Source organism: Carcharodon carcharias, chromosome 7 (genome assembly GCF_017639515.1).
Source record: "Carcharodon carcharias isolate sCarCar2 chromosome 7, sCarCar2.pri, whole genome shotgun sequence".
NCBI lineage: Eukaryota > Metazoa > Chordata > Chondrichthyes > Lamniformes > Lamnidae > Carcharodon > Carcharodon carcharias.
This window is the reverse complement of record NC_054473.1, coordinates 166427444-166449739: the sequence shown is the minus strand read 5'-3', so window position 1 is coordinate 166449739 and position 22296 is coordinate 166427444. Positions and strand designations below refer to the sequence as shown.

At 39.7% G+C, this 22296-nt stretch overlaps 1 protein-coding gene across 2 annotated transcripts in view; it reads right to left on the bottom strand.

Annotated features, from left to right (window-relative positions):
- The window catches only part of LOC121279799 (c-Maf inducing protein), a 228919-nt gene that overhangs the window by 65087 nt on the left and 141536 nt on the right, over positions 1-22296 (bottom strand). For both annotated transcript variants that reach the window (XM_041191162.1, XM_041191163.1), the window contains exons 4-7: positions 13588-13749; positions 10186-10227; positions 6110-6172; positions 5361-5441 (exon numbers count right to left, since the gene is read on the bottom strand). In XM_041191162.1, the coding sequence (XP_041047096.1) occupies positions 5361-5441; positions 6110-6172; positions 10186-10227; positions 13588-13749 (348 nt within the window). The remainder of the gene's footprint in view (positions 1-5360; positions 5442-6109; positions 6173-10185; positions 10228-13587; positions 13750-22296) is intronic.

The window sequence follows — 22296 nt, the reverse complement described above, 5'->3', positions numbered from 1 at the left end:
GCACGCCAACGTCAAAATTCTGGTCCATGTGTATAGAGTGTAAATGTATAATACTGAAAAACCTATTTTCAGCTGTATTAATAAAAATTCACCAGGTTACTGCTCTTAAATTCCTTATATCAAGGAATTACATTCTACCTGAAAGAAAAAAGAAAATGATAATGTCATATTGACTGCCTGATTGCGCTGGTTCATGGAAGATTTAACGTTTATGATTAACCAAATTTATTTTACTGGGAATTTGAAGTGTCTCCTGACCAGTGCAATATCAAGCACTTTATGGGTGCAATTTACCTCTGCAGTCATGTGCTTTACCTCAGTGAACCTTATAAAGTGGGTCTACTGTATAGGCAGATATACACAATGTACTTTTTAAAAATTCATTCACGCAATGTGGGCATCACTGGTAAGGCCAGCATTTATTGCCCATCCCTAAACTGAGTGGCTGAGTAGGCCTGTTCAGATACAACCTCACTGTTGTGCGTCTGGAGTCATATATAGGCCAGACTGGGTAAGGATGGCAGATTCCCTTCCATAAAACACATTAGTGTACCAGATGGGTTTTTAATGATAATCTGCTTGCTTCACAGCCACCATTACCAATGGTAACTTTTTATTCCATATTTATTTAATTAGTTAACTGAATTCAAGTGCCCCAGCTGCCATGGTGAGATCTGAACTCATATCTCCAGATCATAAATTCAAACCTCTGGATTACTAATCCAGTAACATAACTATTATGCCAGCATTTTAGCAATTCTGACTGTTACTAGTGTTGGCATCAAACAAAGTTTGGGGGTCAGACTGCATTGCTGGACATATGCCATGGCTTCCAGTCTCTGGCACTTTCCTGACTACAGGATGTCTCATCACGTCATTGAATTCACGTCATCATTTTAAAGCCGTCCCTGTGGCACAATACTTAATCATACAAATCTATTCAAATGGATTCACACTTTAGCTGACATGAACTTTAGTCTTCTCACAGTCTGAAAAAATTGTTTAATTTACTTTTATTAGACAAACAGAAGAGTGTTTTTTTTTTATAAGCCCACTGGGAAAAGAGGCTCAACAGATATCATAATTTCCAATAATATTGGAAACACTACTGAAAAACAACAACATTGGCAGTGTCCCCAAATCCCAAAACTTTAGGATGAAAAGCAGATAGTGTGGCAAAATTGATGCTACTGTACCCATCTTCAGGATACATAATAAATATAAGCATTTGACTTGGGAATTCTATATGAACTGCAATAAATGTGAATCAATTATTTTATACGGCATCTTTTACAGCTTCTAAACCTCTACTACCCACTTTTCCACCAGTATGGCGGAGCTCACAATAGAAAATTCATCATTCGACATTTTGGAGTACTGTATCAGTTAGGCAGAATGGAGACAAAATGGCATGACAGTGGCATCTACCTTTTAATTAGATCCACTTTCTCATTAACCAATCTTTAGTTGTGTTAGGAAATCTATACAAGTTACTCTAGTTCCTGTACAGCATTTATCCCAACAAAAATGTAATTAAACTGTCCAAATTAACATGTAAACTAATGAATTAACGTTAATAGTTTCCCATTTTACACACATTGTTGTGCTCTTCAAGGCTGGAAACGAAATATTTCCCTCTTTTGTAAAAAAAGAAGAAAGTTTTAGCATCAAAGATTTTACATCAAGCACAGAATGGGCTAGATAAATAAGAAATAGCCCACTGCGCTGTTCAGCACTGGACCTTAAGCCCATTCTCTGACAAGCACTCATTCTTTAGGTGCCTTCCCTTGAGACTGCCAACATAGGGCCAAATTATTAATGATTTCCTTTCAAGAGTTGTTCCAGGATTTAAAAATTGTTACAGATAGCCTTTTGAAAGTGTTGCTCTACTTTACACTTAAATGCAACTTGTGCAAAGAAATGCAAAATAGCATCCATAGAACACACTAACTACAATAGCAATTCCATTTGGAACTGTTCTTCCCACAGTTAACATGAGGATTCTTTAATTCTGCAATTTAATACGCTGTGGTCAAGCTATATTCAATTATGCAGGAAAGAGCAAATGAAACTCTTCCATTTCAATAAATATTCCTCCTTTTCAATGCCAAGGAAAATGAAACTGCAATTCCATCAGGGTATATTTTACTCTGGTTGTCGCCAAACTACGAACCAACTGCACTGCTACACTGCCAACAACAACAGATAAAAAATTGGGAAATGTAATCCTTGGCCTCGTTAGCATTACTTTAATCTGCCTTGTCCACCTACGTATATTCCACAAATCAACGTACTGACTTCTCCACTAGCATTGTTACCCTTGTTAAATAATAATAAGGAAGATTTAAGTACCCATTTCACAATTATTTCAGATTTAATTATAGCATAAACTATAAACATTTATAACCATTAAAGTTATTTTTTAAAAAGCCACAAGAATCCCATTCTGACTGCTCCTTTTTACTGTTATGGGTTGTTTTGTTTGAACACATGAGCAGATGTTGCTGGACAAAAACAAATCCAAGGTCCACCTTGTCCGCCTTCTACCATTCTGATAGTTGCATGATACAACGATAATGGTGCTGTTGATCAATCTTGGCAATCAATCTCCATCTATTAGTCTACAACAGGTTTCTGCGTCAGGCAAGAAAATGGTGGAAAGCTTTGGGCACCAAAGGTCTAAAGTTGCCTCTACTTTCTAAGCAGCTACCCATATGTCATGTCTCAAGCCACTCATTTACTGCATCCCAAATATGGATCAGTGTGATTATAATTGTGATTTGGTAAGTGGGAAAGGAGGAAGACAATTGCAACACATTGATTCTTTCCGTCACAGTTGTTATTAATTACAGCATCCAGGCTGCATCTGCATGAATCCCTCTTTCCTGTAATATGGACACAAGACCTATAGAACAGAATCTGTTACTTTGGCATGAAACAAAAACAAAGGTTCTGCTACTGTTTCCAATTTTCCCAATGTTTTCAGTTTTGACCATTGTTGTATACGTGGTGCCTTTCTACTTGTGAAATTTGCATATTGTTGCAATTTTTGACTGCTGCATGGGAACCGGTTCTCTTTCTGATCTTCTCCTTTGGGAGTGTCTCAAACTATTGCATTTTTGTTCTGCACTTATGTATGACTCAGTGCATCTAATTTAGGCTGATGGAGGCATGTCCAACCTTCCGAACATCACAGTGTCCCAGTTCAGCCAGACCATTGAATTATAATTAAAAGAATGCCTTGATACGCAAAGTAAACTATGCTTTTCACGACAAACATAAATTATTAAGCAAAACTTTGCTAGGAATAGAAGCTTTATGGGATTGCATAGCAGATTTTACTCCGGCAAGGTTTAAAGTAGTTTTTCCTATGTTGATGAGAGACTTTGTGACACAAGCCTGCCATAAGTGACCATGAAGCTGTTCAAATGGTATAAAAACTCCAACAGTTTATCAAGGTTCTGTCACCTTTATCCGACTGGACCCATATGTGATTCCAGTCCCAACTATACTCTTAGGCCAGAATTTTCTCAGCCCCTTGGAGGCGGAGTTGGAGGCTAGGCTGCCGGGCAAGTTACAGAGAGATGTGCTGGGCCGGCTGCCAAACATTTCTCCATCTCCATGCATTTTTTGCTGGGGCAGGCATCAGGGTGCTGATGCCAACCTGCCCAAGTTAGCAGCTGAATAGGTGATTAAGCTTAAATTTTACCTCGACATTGCTGTTTTCCCCAGAGCCGACCGGGACCCTCCACTGTGTCCATGACTTGCCAAGGGCACAGCAAAAAACCACGTTACGTTACATCTGGGATTAATATCATAAAAGAACGGGATACTTGCATTCAAAGGTTTGCAGCAGAATCTGAAGCAGCCTGCTGCTACTGAGCATGCTATGACTTAAGAGCAGCTTCTTCCCTCTCACCTCCCTCTGGCAGTGGTGCTCTCTCTTGCTCCCCCAGTTGCTTTAGCTGCACTCCCCCAATAGCTGCTGGACACCTTCACATACTGGCTCATGATCGGACCTATTTGAATGGTGAATGCTGAGGCGGCCTGTTAATTGGTCGCCTCCCATAAGATAACGATATGGTGTGCACCACTGACACATGCGGAGTCAGGACCTGGAAATGGTTCCACATTCAAAGATGTTTAAAGTGGAGAGAACTCCGGCCTTAAGTGCCCCTCTGAAATGGGAGAGCAAGCTACGGGGGTTCTGCCAAACTGCTACTAAGGGCTGGAGTGGCTGAAGACGTAGTTCACCATCACCTTCTCAAGAGCAACTAAAGAGGGTCAATAACTGCTAGCCTTGGCAGTGATGCTAATATCTTGAGAATTGATTACAATAAAAAACCTCACTGCTTACAGCAAGGTTGAGTGAAAAATGTTAACATTGCAATTTACAAGGACACATATTGACTGAAAACCAGGATCATTCTGAAGTAGGATTTTTTGGGCAAGAATTGCATGCACTTCATAAGATTATTAATATATCACATAACATATACATGTAAACATACATACACACACACATATAATGTATATATAAAATATATACACATGCACACATATATATATGCTTTGATTTCCACCAGGAGGAGCTAATTCTACTTTCATCATGCAATGCTGTCAAACAACTGATAACTGAATTCAATGAGCATGCTGTACATGCGAACTAGGCTGTTCTTGCTAGGGGTTTCCAAGCCCCATATAACACAGTGGGCTGGAGGTGGTGGGCAAGTCACCAGCACTCGTCAAAGAACCCCCATCGGCTCAATAAATATTTCTGCTGCAGCCAGAGGCCACTATCTTCTAGCTACAAAACCTTGGAAATTTGTTTCTGCCAAATTTAAGCAATTTGTTTTGGGTAGTTTAGAAGTATGTATGATATATGTTTTCCTCCGGTTGCTATCAGAGCACATGATGCATTGAAAATTGTCTATTGTATTAACAGTTCAGATTAAAGAAGAATTCTAACATTGCTCAATCTGGGGAGATATTTTTCGCTGGCGAAAGCTCTGGATATGCATCAGGAGGCAATGTGAGTGTTATTATCGCCAGACTAGTAATCCAGAGACCCGGGTTCAAGTCCCGCCATGGCAGATAGTGGAATTTGAATTCAATAAAAATATGGAATTAAAAGTCTAATGATGACCATGAAACCATTGTCGATTGTTGTAAAAACCCATCACTAATGTCATTTGGGAAGGGAAATCTGCTGTCCTTACCTGGTCTGCATGCATGTGACTCCAGAGCCACAGCAATGTGGCTTAAATGCCCTCTGAGCAATTAGGGCTGGGCGATAAATGCTGGCCAGCGATGCCTGCATCCATGAACGAATTAAAAAACCAGATTAAATACAAACGTACCATATTATGTTTGAGGATTCTTTGAACCACAGGTGTGAACACTTCTATGACAACCATCGATCGAGGCCGCTCTCTGCAGTGCTGCAAAATAAAATACCTTTGAAACTATGCTACATATGATCATACAGCAAAAACGGAGGCTATTTAGCTCACCGTTCCACTGCTGGTTCTTTGTAGAGCTACCCAATTTGTCCCATTCCACTGCAAAGATTTCCTTTACAAGTATATATTCAATTTGTTTTTGAAAGTCACTATTGAATCTGCTCCTATTACCCAATTTTAAAAGTGGTTGTGTTAAAAAACCACTCTCCTTATCTTAGCTCTGTCTCATTTGCCAATTATTTTAAATCTGCGTCCTCTGTTAACAGGCCCACCTCTCATCAAAACCCTTCATAATTCTGAACATCTCAATTAAATCTCCCCTTCACCTTCTCTGCTCTCAGGAGATTCTCTGGTTTCTCCATATCTGGACCTAAATCTACAATCTGATTCTCCAAGAGAATTTTTCACACTGCATTTGATTAATAAGGTAGCAATGGTTTTGAAGATCAGTTGCATTTGCAAAATGGTGTATATTTCCATCTGATTTGCTTTAATTAGCAGCTATACCTTCTACAAAGCACATTATGCAGCTTGGATCAAAGTGATTGGCAGCAAATGCAAATTTGAATTGAATTGCGTTGCACAAGAACTGTTCCAGCCTCCCTCCCAGCAAGCAGGAACATACATAAAGAATTAGAGATATGTACCTTGCAGAAAAACTCGCAGAGATCTGGAGGAGGATGGTTGTTTTCCAGCAAAGGTGCGATTGCCTGAGGGACAGAAATAAGACACGTCATATTATTCTACATTCCCGCTTTTGGCAAATCGATTTATCCTTCTTCAAATATATTTGTTATTAGTTTAAAAAGGAAAATCTGAAGGGGGGTACTTTCTGTTCAACGTCATTCCCTCACCAGCTCCCGCCTCTTATATTTATTATCTCGTTTTAAGTATCCTCAATGTGCTGCTTTCCGGTAACACAGGTTACAGTTACAGTCTATAAACATTTTTCTTCCAGGTTTTGTATCCCAGTGTTACCCCCACAATAAGTTGAACACTGCAGTAATGTCACTAAAGTAGATGACCGGTAATTCCTCTCTGAGGCTTCCCATCTGGCTAAGAGCAGGGTGGGACCAAGGCTAGCCCTGAATGACAGGTCTTCCCCACCAATATCCATTCGTGAACCAGGCAAGAGGTCTCGTGCCTCATTAGTTAGTGCCCCCTGCCTCTGAGCCAGGAACTCCAGGTTCAAGTCTCATGCCAGGATTTGTTGGCTACAGAAGGAGCCTTCATGAAGCAGTTCAAACAAGTTGATAATTAGCCTGCTAATCCTTCCAACACTTCCCCCATATTTCCCAAAGGGAAAACTGTGTGTGTGGTAAGATACAAAACAAACAAGGTGAACCAGGTTATAACAAAAGCAGAAAATGCTGGAAAACTCAGCAAGTCTGGCAGCATCTGTGGAGAGAGGAACAGAGTTAATGTTTCGAGTCTGTTATGACTCTTTATTAGGGCTCTGATTGGAAGTAAACCAGGCTAGCTGATTGATCATCTATTCTTAAGCACTGTGGACTTGCCTGGCTCAAATAGATTCAGTGGCAGCTGACCCCACTTAACACAACCTAATTATGATAGGCATCATGAATAGCCAGGTACAAAAGATAAATTAGCTTGGCCTAAATAGCCAAGTGGTTATGGTAGTGGGTTTGTAACCCCAAGATCAAGAGTTCAAATCTCACAATGGCAAACTATGTAACTTCATCTGAAACAGATGGAAACGGGTTTGTACTCGAAAGAGTTACAAAAGATAAATTAGCTTGGCCTAAATAGCCAAGTGGTTATGGTACTGGGTTTGTAACCCCAAGATCAAGAGTTCAAATCTCACAATGGCAAACTATAAAACAATATAACTTCATCTGAAACAGATGGAAACAGGTTTACTCAAAAGAGTATCAAGAGTTCAAATCTCACAATGGCAAACTATGAAACAATGTAACTTCATCTGAAACAGATGGAAACAGGTTTACTCAAAAGAGTATCAAGAGTTCAAATCTCACGATGGGAAACAATGTGACTTCATCTGAATAGGAACAGATGGAAACGTGTTTGTACTCGAAAGAGTTATAATAAAAAACTGATCAGTCCATAATGGAATATTTGGCTTAAATAGCCAAGTGGTTATGGTACTGGGTTTGTAACCCCAAGATCAAGAGTTCAAATCTCACCATGGCAAACTATGAAACAATGTAACTTCATCTGAATAGGAACAGATGGAAACATGTTTATGGCTTGGCCTAAATAGCCAAGTGGTTATGGTACTGGGTTTGTAACCCTAAGATCAAGAGTCCAAATCTCACAATGGCAAACTATGAAACAATGTAACTTCATCTGATAACAGATGGAAACGTGTTTGTACTCGAAAGAGTTACAAAAGATAAATTTATCCAAGAATGTGGAGATGAACGGGGCAAATATCCAGTCGGGTTGCTCACATTGCAGTTATCCAGTGACACTGTCTACACGCCTGCATTGTAATAAATAACCCTTGTATTTATATATGTTGAAACAGCTCAAAGCACTTCAGGCAAAGAGCTCCTTTTGAAGGGCAGTGACTATTATGTAGGCAAATGCAACAGCCATTAAACAACAGCAGGGTCCCATAAACAGCTTTGTAATTTTGCTGCAGAATTCTGCACCTGTTGTTATGAGTGAAAATGGAAAGCACTCAGCCAGGGATGTGAACACCTTTCAAAACATAATTACTGCCTCACAAACTCTCTTCATTCCCCACTGCCTCAGTTTGTCATTTGACATTGGGTCCAGATTGAGCCACAATTTACTCCAAATAACTGCTGGGAAGACCAAAACCATTGTCTTCGGCCCCTACTATAAACTGCTACCAATTCTATCCCCTTCCCAGCTTCTGTCTCAGACTGCTTTTATCAACGGCATCCTGTTTGACCCCAAGCTAAGCTTCTGAAACTATACACTCTGCATCACAAACACTGCCTTTTTCCACCTCCATAACATATCCAGTTTTCACCCCTGCATCAACTCATCTGCTGCTAAAACCCTCATCAATGCTTTTGTTACCTCCATACCCAAATATTCCAATGTACTCCTAGCTGGTCTTCCATTTTTCACCCATCATAACTGTGAACTAATTGAAAAATTCTGCTAACCATATCCTAATCTGCTCCTCAACTGCCCATGGTCATTGGCCTACATTAACACCCGGTCCACCAATGCCTAAAATTTACAATTCTCATCCTTATGTTCAAAGTCCTCCATGGCCTTGCTTCTCCCTAATGTTGTAATGGTTCTGTAACACCCCAGTCCTACAACTAGGAAAACTTTATGTTCCTCCAACTCTGGCCTCTTATGCAACACACTGCCTCACAACACCCCCACCCCACCCCCCCCCCCCGCCCCACCCTCATCGCCCAACCTGTCCAAACCCCCCTCCCTTCTCCACTGTCCTACCACTCCCTTGGTGGTCATGTTGGCCCTCGTGCTCCTCCTGGAACCCCCTCTCTCTCCTCCTTTAAGGTTCTCAATCAAATTTTAACCAAGTATTTAGTCATCCCTCCTAATAACTTTTTTTTTTCCTTGAGTCAATTTTTGTCTGATTACACTTCTGCAAATCACCTTGGAATGCCTTTTATATTAAAGGCACTTATGAAAATGTAAGCTATTGTTGTACACACTTAGATGGACATTGTGGCCTCCTTTATAATGAAACTAATTCACTAGTAATGGCATAATCTGGTGCTTTCAAAATTACTTTGAGCTTTCTCTTGTGTACTGCAGACAGTAAAATCTCTAAAAAAAATGTTGCTCCAATTAGAAATAGCAGCACAGCTGTCTCTGGACAATGTCTAATTTTGCCAAGTATTAGAAAATCTGACAGAGCCTCTGAATGTGGAGAAACAATTAGGATTCAACATCTACACTGATCAACATGATGTATGTGATAAGCAAATACAATGAAGGGATATGACATATATACTGGATCTTACAGGTGGTCAGACAGGTTACTATTAACTCTAAGTCCCACTTTCTCACACTACTCCGGGAGCCACTCAAATCAACTTCAAGTAGTTTACACTCATCTATTTGGCTATAATAATATTAAATACCTGCACATAATTTTTTGTCTCTTATTGGTCAAAAGATGATTACTGTAGTAAGGCCGGGAGAAAGAAACAAATTCCACAGGTTGGCGATCCTGGCATGAAACTTCATAGACGAGAAAGAGGATTGGCAAAGGATATGGAGGTCAGTGCTCTCAATCAGCAACCTCAGTGACTTTCCATTCATATTAAGATAATAACCAGAGACTTGGGAGAGCTAAGAAATGGGTGCATTGATCTTCTGTAAGATCCAGTTTGTATGTCATATCCCTTCATTGTATTTGCTAATCATCACATTCAACATCTGCATTGATCAACATGATGTATGTCCAGTAAATTCTAATTGTTTCTCCACACTTAAGAGCTTCTGTCAGATTTTGTAATACTTTGGCAAAATTCGACATTGTCTAAAGACAGCTGTGCCTGCTATATCTATTTGGAGCAGCATTTTTCAGAGATTTTACTGTCTTTGGTACACAAGTACACATTGGTTTCCATGCCCAGATATTTAATCAGTCCTTTTATCAAATGATGAACCTTGTTGGGAGTGCTAACTTGTAAAATTTGCCTCAAACGTGCAGCCTTATTTCTGCAGGTCCTATGCTTCACCTACACAACCCACTGAACATCACGCATATATAGAGACTTACCACAATGATATTTTCATGTTCCTGGGTCGTTAGCTTGAGGTTCTGGAAGGATATAAGAGGAAAATGAAACTAAAAAATGAAACAGCTTAATTATGATAACACTTATATTTTAAAAATAACATTGGCTATAGCCAGAAAAGTGTTTAATTTAACTTCACCAGCTTTAGACTCTGGACAACATCAGATTGTAATTATGTTAAGGTATTGCAGGCTGCAGCAAATGACTTTGAAAGGTGGAACACAATAACCATTTTAATAAAGAATGTAAGTATATTTTATGTTTATATGATGTGAAATTGCATATTCTTTAACAGCAGATTTATTGCAAATATGGTCTATTATGATTCCCTTCTCCCAATCTTTAACTGATGTCAAATAATGTTAGAAATTTAATGGATTCCTCTAAGCCTCCTCTATTCCATTCATATTACAAATGTGCAGAAAATTATGCTTGCAGTTGATACTGAGGAGGTCCAAGGAGTTACCCACCATGGCAGTTGGTGGAATTTAAAATCAATTAATAAAATCTGGAATATAAAGCTAGTCTCAGTAATAGTGACCATGAAACTATCATTCATTGTCATAAAAACCCACCTGGTTCGCTAATATCCTTTTGGGAAGAAAATCTGCTGTCCTTACCTGGTCTGGCCTACATGTGACTCCAGTCACACAGCAATGTGGTTGACTCTTAACTGCCCTCTGAAATGGCCTATCAAGACTCTCAGTTCAAGAGAAATTAGGTATGGGCAACAAATGCTGACCCTGTCAGTGATGCCCACATCCCATGAAAGAATTTTAAAAAATAGCTGTGGGGCATTGATTTTGCTCAGGGCGCAGTTGCAATGTCATCAGTGTGTATGTAATCTTTTCAAATGGAAAATATGGGACCAACTAACATGACTGCTGCTGGAATGGATGAGTGTCACATGACGAAGAATCCAGAATACTTCCAGAGTGTTGCTTTGTAAATTGCATTCCCATAATGTAAGAGAAAAGCAAGAAAAAACAAACTAAAAGGAGAAAGGAAGTGTAGAACAAATTTAAAGTTTGAACTTTCATGTATTATATATATATATATATATACACACACACACAATTAACTACCATGAATTACAATAAAATGTAATTTCGTTGAAAAAAATAAATAAGTTTTTGTTGTGAGAATATGAAAGTAAATGTGTGTGTGTCTCTTGTTATTTTTTCCCCTCATAACATAACAGGATTTCTGAAAAAAATCCTTATTATCTAATTTTTAAGGCTTAAAGGGGAAGACAAAGCTGACCTCGGTGTGGTGGGTGCTTGACTCCAACAAAAATGGGAGACACATTCATCAACTATCCACCAGGCTGGTGTATGAGATGCTAACTTAAAAAATAGGAATCTTGCATATTGTATATACAAATAATGGATTTTTGCAACTCCTTCTCTCAACTGGGCAGAATACATAGCATCCAAGTTAGTGCAGGGCTGCATATGAGGAGTTTTTTATTATTCAGGATGGAAGGAGATACATGCTCCAATTAGAAATCATGTGATGCAAGGGCAGGGAGGGAATCTTAAAATTAAAACAAAATCACTTACCAACAGCAATGTTGATAAAATTAATATAGCGTAACATTAATATAACCATTATTCAGTACTAAATCAAAAGCCATTATCACCTTGTAGAACTGTGGGTATAATCTATTAATGTTACTTGAAAATACAGGCTAGGACCAACAAGCATTATTCTTATATAAAAGCAAAATATTCAGATGTTGGGCATCTGAAATAACAACAGAAAATGCTGTAAATACTCAGCAGGTCAGGTAGCATCTGTGGAGAGAGAAGCAGAGTTAACGATTCAGGTCAGTCCCAACGAAGTTTAAGCAGCCAGAAGGCTCTGATTAGCTCTGACCTGATAGACATTTACAGCACAGGAGGCCATTCAGCCCATCATGTCTGCACTGGTCAGCAAAGATCTGACAACACTAATCACATTTTCCAGCGCTTGGCACATAGCCCTGGAGGCTATGACAACGCAAGTGAATATCTAAATATTTCTTAATTATTACGAGAGTTTCTGACTCAATCACCCTTTCAGGCAATGAGTTCCAGACTCCCAACCCCTCTAGGTGAAAATATTTCTCCTCTACTCCCCTCTTAGCCTTCTATCTCTTACCTTAAATCTATGCCTCCTGGTTATTGACCCCCTCTACTAATGAAAAAAAGTGCCTTCATGTCCACCCTATCTATGCCACTCAATCTTATATGCCTCTTATCAGGTCCCCTCTCAACCTTAGCTGCCCCAAAGAAAACAACCCCAGCCTATCCAATCTTTCCTCATAGCTCAGACCCTCCAGCACAGGCAGCATCCAGGTAAATCTCCTCTGCACCCCCTCCAGTGCAATCACATCCATTCTATAATATGGTGACCAGAACTGCACACAGTACTCCAGTTGTGGCCTAACCAGTGTTTTATACGGTTCCTGCATAACCTCCCTGCTCATGTATTCTATGCCTCAGCTAATAAAGGCAACTATCACATATGCCTTCCTGGAATGATTGAAGAAAATCCAAAAGGGTAATTTGTCTTCATTTCTTTAGCCTGTGCAGAGCAGAGCACTCCGCGCGCGCGCACACCCCCCCCCCCAAAAAAAAATGGTGGAAGGTCACAGCAGCATGGGCTGAGTTTTCCCAGCCCTGTGATGGCAGGCTTCGAGATTGAAAAGGGGGAGAGGTGAGGGGTGTACTGGAAATTAGGGAGGGAGCCACACTGAGAGGGCATTCCCATATCCAGGGAACTTTCCTGGGCCGGGAGTGAGGGGGAAGAGCGCTGGGAAGCAGATCAACTGCTCGCAACCAATTAACATAGTCAAGACCCCAATTAGGAGCAATTTTACAGTCTCTCTCTGGCATTTGACTAGTGCTGGAGGACCCTCCCACCCAATCCCCACCCCCACCCCCACCATTTCATGCAGAGGCCATCTTGCTGCCAGCGTGTGGACTTGGGACCCCCAGTGGTCCCAACGCTGGGATCCCGAAGTCCGCAGGAAAATCTCGTCTCCATAAATTGGGAGGCTAGGGACAGCACTCTCAACCTATTTGTAGTCCATTGATGGGTCTGCTTTTAGTGCAGGCTTAGGCCCAGCTCAGCATACCAGAGAAACCCTAGAAACCCTGGGGCAACCAAAAAGGGACGCCGACCAAACAAAATGGGCATTCCCCAGGAGCAAAGGTTATCCAAATCTGTTCTTTAATGTCAATAAAGATAGACCTCCCTCCATTACATTTCAAAACTTGCAGCAGAATTGATAGATTCTAAAACAGGTGCCAGAAAACACCTTAATTTGAATTGGAATGACATGCGACAAAAAAGGCCCATTTCAAAATCATCTTGATTGACTTTTATTTGGTCCATACCTCTGAGAGGAGCTTAGAAACTATCTCCAGTGGTGCTTGGTGAATGGAATCATCCTGAAGTGGTGAAAATAGTGCCATGTCCACCAGAGTCCGAATCTCCTTCAACACAACCTCCCAGCGACTCGGGTTACTAAGTACCTTTTTGTACTTGTAAATCTTTTTCTGAAAGGAAGGGGAGGAAAAAAGATAGTGAAGAAATAGGAAACCCTTGAAACTTGAGATGATGGTCGAAGAAATTAGACCTGCAAAGATTTCTGTTTAATTTAGTCTTATAAACAGAGCATGATTTTCATGAGAAAGGATTGGACAAACATAGTTTTGTTTGGGCAAAGGGATGAGACTGAAAAAACTTTTCACCATTTTCGTTACAGCACAGTATTGCACTTTGAGTTTGTAAGCAAGCAAACAAATTGTTTGGCAAGTCATCATTCAGACGCCTTTGTGGAAGGGTAAACAGAATTGTGCATGATAATGTGTATCCACATTATCAATTCAAATTATCGGTCATCTGAATTCATGATCCCCACAATGAAACTTTTCAAAGCGTTAAAAGTTGGCAAAGTTATATGACTTTGTGAATGCACGAGCATTAGTGTAGATTGAGGGTGAAACCTTGTGCCATTCTGTTATACTGCTCAATGCAATATGGGGAGGAGCCTGAACATACTTAGTGTGCATGCTTAAATTTCCATGCTGAGTAATTGGTAACAACAGCTCACTCCAGCTCTAGAATGACCCAGCAAATTTTAGTTGATTTTTGTAAACCCAACCAAGCTCCTTATAAAAAAAAATATTGGAATAGTTTAACAATGTACTGAACTGCAACACAAAGAGACTCAGCTTCTAAAACTGCATTCCTTTACTAACCAATGTTTCTCCTTGCTATTGTGGACCCTGGGTAGAATGACACTGTGATCAGCTTGCAATCCCACAGATTTTCATCTCACATTTTGTTGTATTTTAGATTATTTAGCAAACACTTAAAGGGATGATATTAACCTGAGTTTGAATGAGCTCATAAGCCCCAATAAAGATTTCATTATATATCAACAATAGACACTGCTGCAATATCATTAAAAGTATCTTAAGACTACTTTCGGACTGTGAGGCAAGTGAAATTCGAAAGGTATTTGTTAACATACTCTTAACCAGTTGATGCAACTTGCCTCAGTTCAGATTTCACATGCAGGTAAGCATTTCTGATTCTTACAGATTGAAACCTACTAGACATCTATATCATTATTTTACAAATGATTCAATTCTGCTACAGGTCCATTCATGCACATTTTGTTGCATTACAGGGAAAACATCAAATGCATGTTTGTAACAAGTAGATACTGTTTAAATGCAAACGCGTTGATATTTCATTTTCACTATTTTCCAGTGCATTTGGCAATGTGTATTCAGAATATTTTTTGAGCAGGATATGACTAAACAGATTTGTTTCTTAAGAGGTTAAAACCAGTTTCTTCTCATGGTTACTGAGAATCTTGCAAAAGCTGTTCTGTCATAATGGTGCTACACCCGGAGTCAGCTTCTGCCCACATTACTGTACTGACAGTGACTGGCATAACAGCAAATGCTGGGGAAGCACAGTGCAGTTGAGACTGCTCCCCCAGCAATTCTTTTATGATCGTAATAACCATACCTAGCTGTCACCTGACAGTAAAAAGTGATCAATCTAATGAGTTCATCTTCAGTATTCCATAACCAGAGTAAAATTGTCCTGTTAACCTGGAGGTCCTGATCTGAATTCCATCTCAAACAAATGGCCCACATCTGTTCTATTCTGTCGTGCTGCTATTTATGAAAATCCCCTTACTCAGAGTGAAAGAGACAAGGGGGTAATTCGATGAGGCTAGAAGCTACGTATATTAATACACAGTGCCCTGTTCTTTGCAGACAGAAAGAACATGTATACAGATTGGGGTGCCTGTTTCAACTAAACAAAATAGGAAACAGCCATTCTCTAGTTCATTCCCCAGGGCAATGCCTTGATTTAACAGTCAACCTGCCTGGTTTGAATTTAGACAAAGCTTAGCAGTTAACTGTCAGTCATAAGTTAACTGGTACATTCTCCATGGCAATGCCTCTGCCAATGAGAGTCCACTTTCCAACGAATCAGTACTCTCTTCAGTACTCTCTTCTCACAAAGTATAAATTGTTGTTCCATTTACATTTGGTATTGTTGCAAATTCTCCTGTTAAGTGCAAGATGTAAAGCTTCAATAACATGTTAAGGAGGAACATGTGGTTCCTGTTAGCTCTTTGGGTGAACGTATCATTTGTAGATGGCAGAGTCGTGCGGACCAGGAAAGTTTAAACCACAGTAACTCTTGCCTGAATATTGCAAAAATAAAACTGGGCCAAATTTATCAATCTCAACTGAAATAGTGACGGAGGTGCTCTAATTGGTTTCAGGGAAACCAGACATTTCAAATTAAAGTCCAACTAAACAGTGCAGCCCCTTTGTTAGGCATCATCTTGTGGTCTTGTGTGCTTTTCTAAAAGTTGTTTGAATCTACAATTTTCTTCAATTCTAAGGCACTTCCAAAATAACCACTGGGAGAAAGTCATTTTTGTCAATCACTATAAACAATGTCAACTGCATTTTATATGCCAAAGCACAAACCAAGTATTTTCACTGGTGCTGTCTGGTGAATGAATCTCAAAGCTCAGATTTAAAGATATTTTTATTGTACTTCTGCATCTCTATAGTTATGTTACAGGAGAGCTGATAACAAACCAATAGTAGTAACATTAAGCTGGCCAAATTCCTAGCACTCCTCCTCACAACCACCATCCGACAACCCCCACCACCCCCCCTACCAAAGTCAACCACATAACAGAAATGTACTGGAAAGAGTACAAAGGTTGTTTAGAAATCCATTTTTCAATTAACATAGAAATGGATATTGTCCTTGCTCTATATCCTCCACAGCACCAATCTCTGCTCTGTGCCATAGTTACCCCACAGCACTAATTTCAGCCCCATGCTATGCATGCTGTAGCATCTTGTGCATTTGGCTTCCTTTACCTCCTCTAAAGCTGTTTTTATATTGCCGCTATTTTAATTTGGATTCTAGGAGATTAATGGCTCCGTGCAGGTTTCCAGTGCTTACATTGCCAAATCCGGTTGCTTTATCCATGCAGCAATGATGTAGAACCAGCAAAGCTGGTCCTGCAAGTCTGTGGCAATCGTAAGGGAATTAACAGAGTGAATGCCAGGAATCGACTCGCAGGCACTGGTAATCTAGAATTGAATCAAGGCAGTGCCAACATAAGGCCAGTTAACAGAACAGAAAGTGAGGTATCCTCTCCTAAAGGGAAGAGGAATTAAACCTGATACTGTGTTTGCAGATCACTAACTGAAATCAGCACTGCCTATTGTCAGACTGTTTAGCAGCAGTGGACTATAATCCAATCATCATCCATGTGTATTTGTTTACTTTCTGAATGTACATTGAGCCAGGTGAGTATTACCTAGATCACAAACCATAACTGGCAAGTCAAATATTTAACAAAGAAGAAAAGTTTTGTGCTATTATAATTCAGGGGTTAGCTGGAGGGAGATCTCTTCATTGTAGGGCATCTGCCTTTAAAGAAATTGTGTCAGCATTTTAGTATGAAGCAATTTGGAATTTTTGTAAGCATACAGTTGCAAAATATCCATTTATCTTTTATCCCCCCCACAGAAACGGAGAGCACATTTGGCCCATCATGCCTGTGCTAGCTCTTTGAAAAAACTGTCAAGCTTAATCCCACATTCCTGTCACAACCCTGTCAAGTTCCTTTCCCTCAAGTACCTATCCAACTCCCTTTTAAAATAATTTATAGAATCAACTGCCAACATCTTTTCAGAGCGCTCCAGATCTCAACAACTCCGTGAAAAAAATTCCCCTCATCTCCCTGCCAGATCTTTTTCCAATAATTTTGATTCAGTGACTCCTAGTTATTGACCTACTCACCAGAGGGAGTATTCTCTCCCTATTTACTTTATAAAAACCTCTCATCTTGAAAACCTCTATCAGGTCACTTCCTAACCCTCTCCGTTTTTGGTATGATAGTCCTTAAGGCTTGGCCAGAGAATTTTTAACATGTTAGAAATGGATTAATGATGGTTCCTGGTCATTAATTATGTAGGAAAAAAAAATCAAGAAAAAATATTATTTGTACATATATCAACAGACCATTCACTGGGCACATAAAATGAGGCTTAGCAGGGACAAACTTGCTTTTGCAAACTTTCCCAAGTTGGGTTTTTAAATTACACGCAACTTGTTTTTACATAAAACAGCAATAGTTTTGGCAAGACAACAGCCAGAAAACTGTGTCCATTAGATGGCATAACTTTAACAGTCCACATCTCTCTGAAAAATCAATTTCACATTCAGTCTGGAATGGCTCTGATGGTTAAGGGTGTCTTCATTGTTCCATTTAGTTTCCAAGAAATGTTCTGTCACAGTGCACAGCTATACAATGTTTTGCAAGTTTGTTGAATCCAAATATATGAAAATTTCATGCAGGCAATTCGTTTTTAAAACCAAGTACTGGCTGTATCTCATATCTGGTTATCATCATGTTGTTGTTTGCGAGACCTTGCTGCTTATAAATAGGTTACCACGTTTTCTACATTAGAACTGTTTTCTGCACTTTATAAGCATTTCGCTGACTGTCAAGTGCTTTGGGACATCCAGAGGTTCTGAAAGGTGCTATATAAATGGAAGGATTTTTAAAAATCTTTCTTGATTCAGAGCAAAAATACCCACCCTTAGGTATTCACCTTTCAGAAAGAAGTGATGGTCGGTTTGTCCAGTAGGTAGAAAAATTCAAATGTTTACTGTGTGGTAGCCTCCATCCCATAACAAAAGAGGTGAACAATGAACCAGTGGGTAGGTGATTAGAGTTATGGGATACTGATCAATATATACTCAAGTTCTTCTAAGCTCTGCCTTACTTAGTAATTCAATGTCAGTTTGGGGGAACGTAACTAGCATAGCAAGGACTGAGCTCTTTCATCTTTTACCACCTTCTTGACCTTTTCCTTCTGAGGCAAAGCATTCTGCCACCTTTATGGATGAAGTAATTAAATCTATGACCAAAGCTATGGCTATAACACAAAATAGCATCCTTAGATAAACCACTCCTATGGCCTAGACAGTCATTCATTTGACTTTGCATTCTTCTCATAATTATAGTGCCATTGAGAATGGAATGCATCAGGCAATGAAAAGGTTCATTCTGCACTTACCCAACCAAAGGAAATGGAAAATATTATTGTCTGGGCTTTTGCAGGACCTAGGCATCATATTTGTTGAATATTGCTTGGCTATATGTATTGTGGCTCACAACAGTTGGCTTGATTACTTGCTTTCAAAGATGAGCACGTTTATGCTCTGCTGGATAATTGCTGCAATTACAGATCAACAGAGAACATGGTGTGTGAGTGGTCTAAACAGGGCTTAGTGATCTTCCAAGACTGACACACAAGATGGTGCTGCACAAAGGCCACTGCTGTAATTAGAAGTTCTCCAAATAGCTATTCATGCATTGTAATAATGTTAATGACAGCCATGGCATTGCTTATTAGGCTAAAGACCCTGGCTCCAAATTTCCTGAAAACATGCAATGAAATAACAGTGTAAACATGCTTCATGGAGATTTGGACATAGGAACCTCACAGCCATTTTTATACTACATCTGAATTTCCTCGACCACTGTCGCCAATTCAGTGAGAACTTCATTGAAACCTTCTGCTGTTCATTAACATAGCCCTGCCTTCAAAGACCAGCAGATGGGAGTTTCCCGAGGTAATGGGTATAAATTTCCAGCTAAAGCTAAAGGCAGGATCCTAGCATATTTCTGGTGTAACTTGCAAATTGTTTTAAGCGATTTTAAAAATATTCCCCTTGCTGAGGCCTTCTCTGAATCTTTGAATGGATTGTTACTGCATCAAAATGAGTAACATTAAAATTGGAATGGTTACAAGGTCTTAAACATCTATGCCAAATGTGTAAAACGGATGGTTTGGAGGATTTGAACACTTAATTTTCAAGAAAGCATGTGCTGTAAATTCCATACTATGCTCAATCCCCAATTGTTATGCCGATTTCTGTTTTATGGCAGATTTTACATTCTGGCATTTGCTAATAAGGTTCTCAGGAAATTTCATGGCAAGTTTCCAATGACAAGACTGGCACAAGTTTAGGTGCAACTTGCCAGTTATGCCATTCGAAGAAATGGCAGACGTTTCTTATCAGTGACAGTGGACTTTCTTTTTTAAGAACTGTACACATGAACGTCATCATGGCTGAGGGGCCTCCAGCATGTTGCTACCAGGGCCTTATTGTCAAAGAAGCAGCCCAAGTGCACAAAGAATATGGAGTATTTTAGCACTGAACATTCATTGTGGTTACGAGATGGGAAATTTCATAGAATTTACAGAACAGAAACAGGTCATTTGATCCAACTGGTCTGTGCTGGTGTTCCTGCTCCACACAAGTCTCACTCCCCAACCCCACCCCACTCTTTTTAACCCTACCCGCACATCCTTCAATATTTAGTAAGAGTTCCCACATGCTCCTCCAACAAATCTTATTAACTTCCAAGCTCAAGCACAATTGTATGCTGCTTGTCAGTAATTCCTCTGCTGCCATCTCTTTAATTTTAACATGTATACATAACTCTTAAGCTTGGACGTTAATAAGATGTGTTGTAGGAGCATGTGGGAGCGCTTACTAAATATTGAAGGATGTGCAGGTAGAGCGACACTGAGCTTTTCATTTTCGTGAAACAGAAAACACTTTCTGAGCGTACCGCTGACAGGGTCACAGTCTGGAAAATGAGGCTAAAAGAAAAGACCCCTGTCTACCAAAAAGAACGCAATGCATAGACATTCAAATAGCATTGGAAAATAAAGAGTAAAGCAGCCTCGTGGTGACCAATGTTGATACACCAAACCGATTACCTGTTCCATCCCAGTTCCCCTGAGATAATGCAGTAGTTTTCCAGTATTGAAGAGGCTCTATCTCACAGATTTATAAGCCTTCCGGAGATCTTTCTGATGCTCTGATTGCCTGGGGATATCCTGGGCTTTGAGCTGTTTATGGAGTAATTCATTGGAGCTAATTCCAGGAAGTTAACCAGTTTGGAAACTCTCTGACATGCCCCTTACAATCAACGTTGCTAAAAATGTATGACTTTGTATCAAATAAGCAACATTGCTCTTAGCTCTTACTTGTCTGCACTGAAGTAAACTTCAATTTTGATGATCTTCCACTAATGTAATAACTGTGCAGTTGTCCTCTGGATGCTTTTGTTCTATTACCAGTGGATTGGAGACACTTCAGTGTATGAATGCAATCTGGCCAATACAGATTGTAACTCTTTCGAGTACAAACCCGTTTCCATCTGTTTCAGATGAAGTTACATTGTTTCATAGTTTGCCATTGTGAGATTTGAACTCTTGATCTTGGGGTTACAAACCCAGTACCATAACCACTTGGCTATTTAGGCCAAGCCCAATACAGATTGTATTGGCACGGCTTCTATTTAACAGGTATAACCCTGGGCTTATAGTCCTGACCTTTTTGCTGCGGAAGACTTAGAACTTGAAGGCTGAAACCTGCATTGTGAAAGCTAAAAACTTGTACAAAGGGCTCAGCTGTAAATTTGCAATTAAGAAATGGGAGACGCACACAGGCTAGGACACGGGATGACCCGATCAAGAAATGGGGAAGGCCATTTAACACCGACTGATAGCCTCGAACCATATCCAGTCAGCCTTTTGTTAAGCTTTTTTTTTAGAACAAACATACATTCTTTGCAATCTCCAAAAGGACAATGCTTAGTCTCTGCACTGCAATTACTGTACAAGAACACAATTATCAGCCCACCGAGGGGCCATTGTGCTGTGGCCTTTGTCTAACTAATACCATTAAGTTGTAGCTGATAGTAAAAAATATATAAACTGTGCTCATTTGAACCTCGGTGGAGAAGCACCTGGATTGCCCAGCGTTTGCTCCCCGCATGCGTAATAAAGGAACCACTTGAATATTGCACCTGGACTCCGAGTGTTGAAATTTTGTACCAGAGTATTCCTTGGACCTTTCAGTTAGTTCATAATGAAACAATTTTAAAATATTTAAAAATTAAAAAGCGAGAGTTTAGACACAATATTGGGCCATCTTCAAAATGTGGAAGGTTCACGAAAGCAGAACTGTTGGTTAGAATGAACAGGCTTGGGCTTGGCACAGCTTCTATTTAACAGGTACAACCCTGGGCTTATAGTCCTGACTATTCTGCTGTGGAAGACTTAGAACTTGAAGAAGGCTGAAACCTGCATTGTGATATTTAAGTTCCAGCTCTTTCTCCTTGAAAATCAGAATGTTTCTGAGACTTTGTTTTTAAATCAGAAGTCAATTCAATTTCTAAGTACAGTGTTTGTTAACTTTGTGTTCTGTGACTGTTGACTGAGTTAGCAATGGTTCTCATAAATGTTGAGGTCACTGTATTACAACAAAGTGTGGGATTAACAAAATGTGTGAAACAAATTAAGATACTGTTACAATATGTTGGCAATTGCTAGACCTCAAAGAGTATTGTAGTGTGACTGAAAAAGAGCAATCCAAATGTTTTGAAGTAACTGCATTTCAAAATTTGAATGGCAGAAAGTGGACAACATGCTTTCTCAAGCAGCATGTTGGAGCCT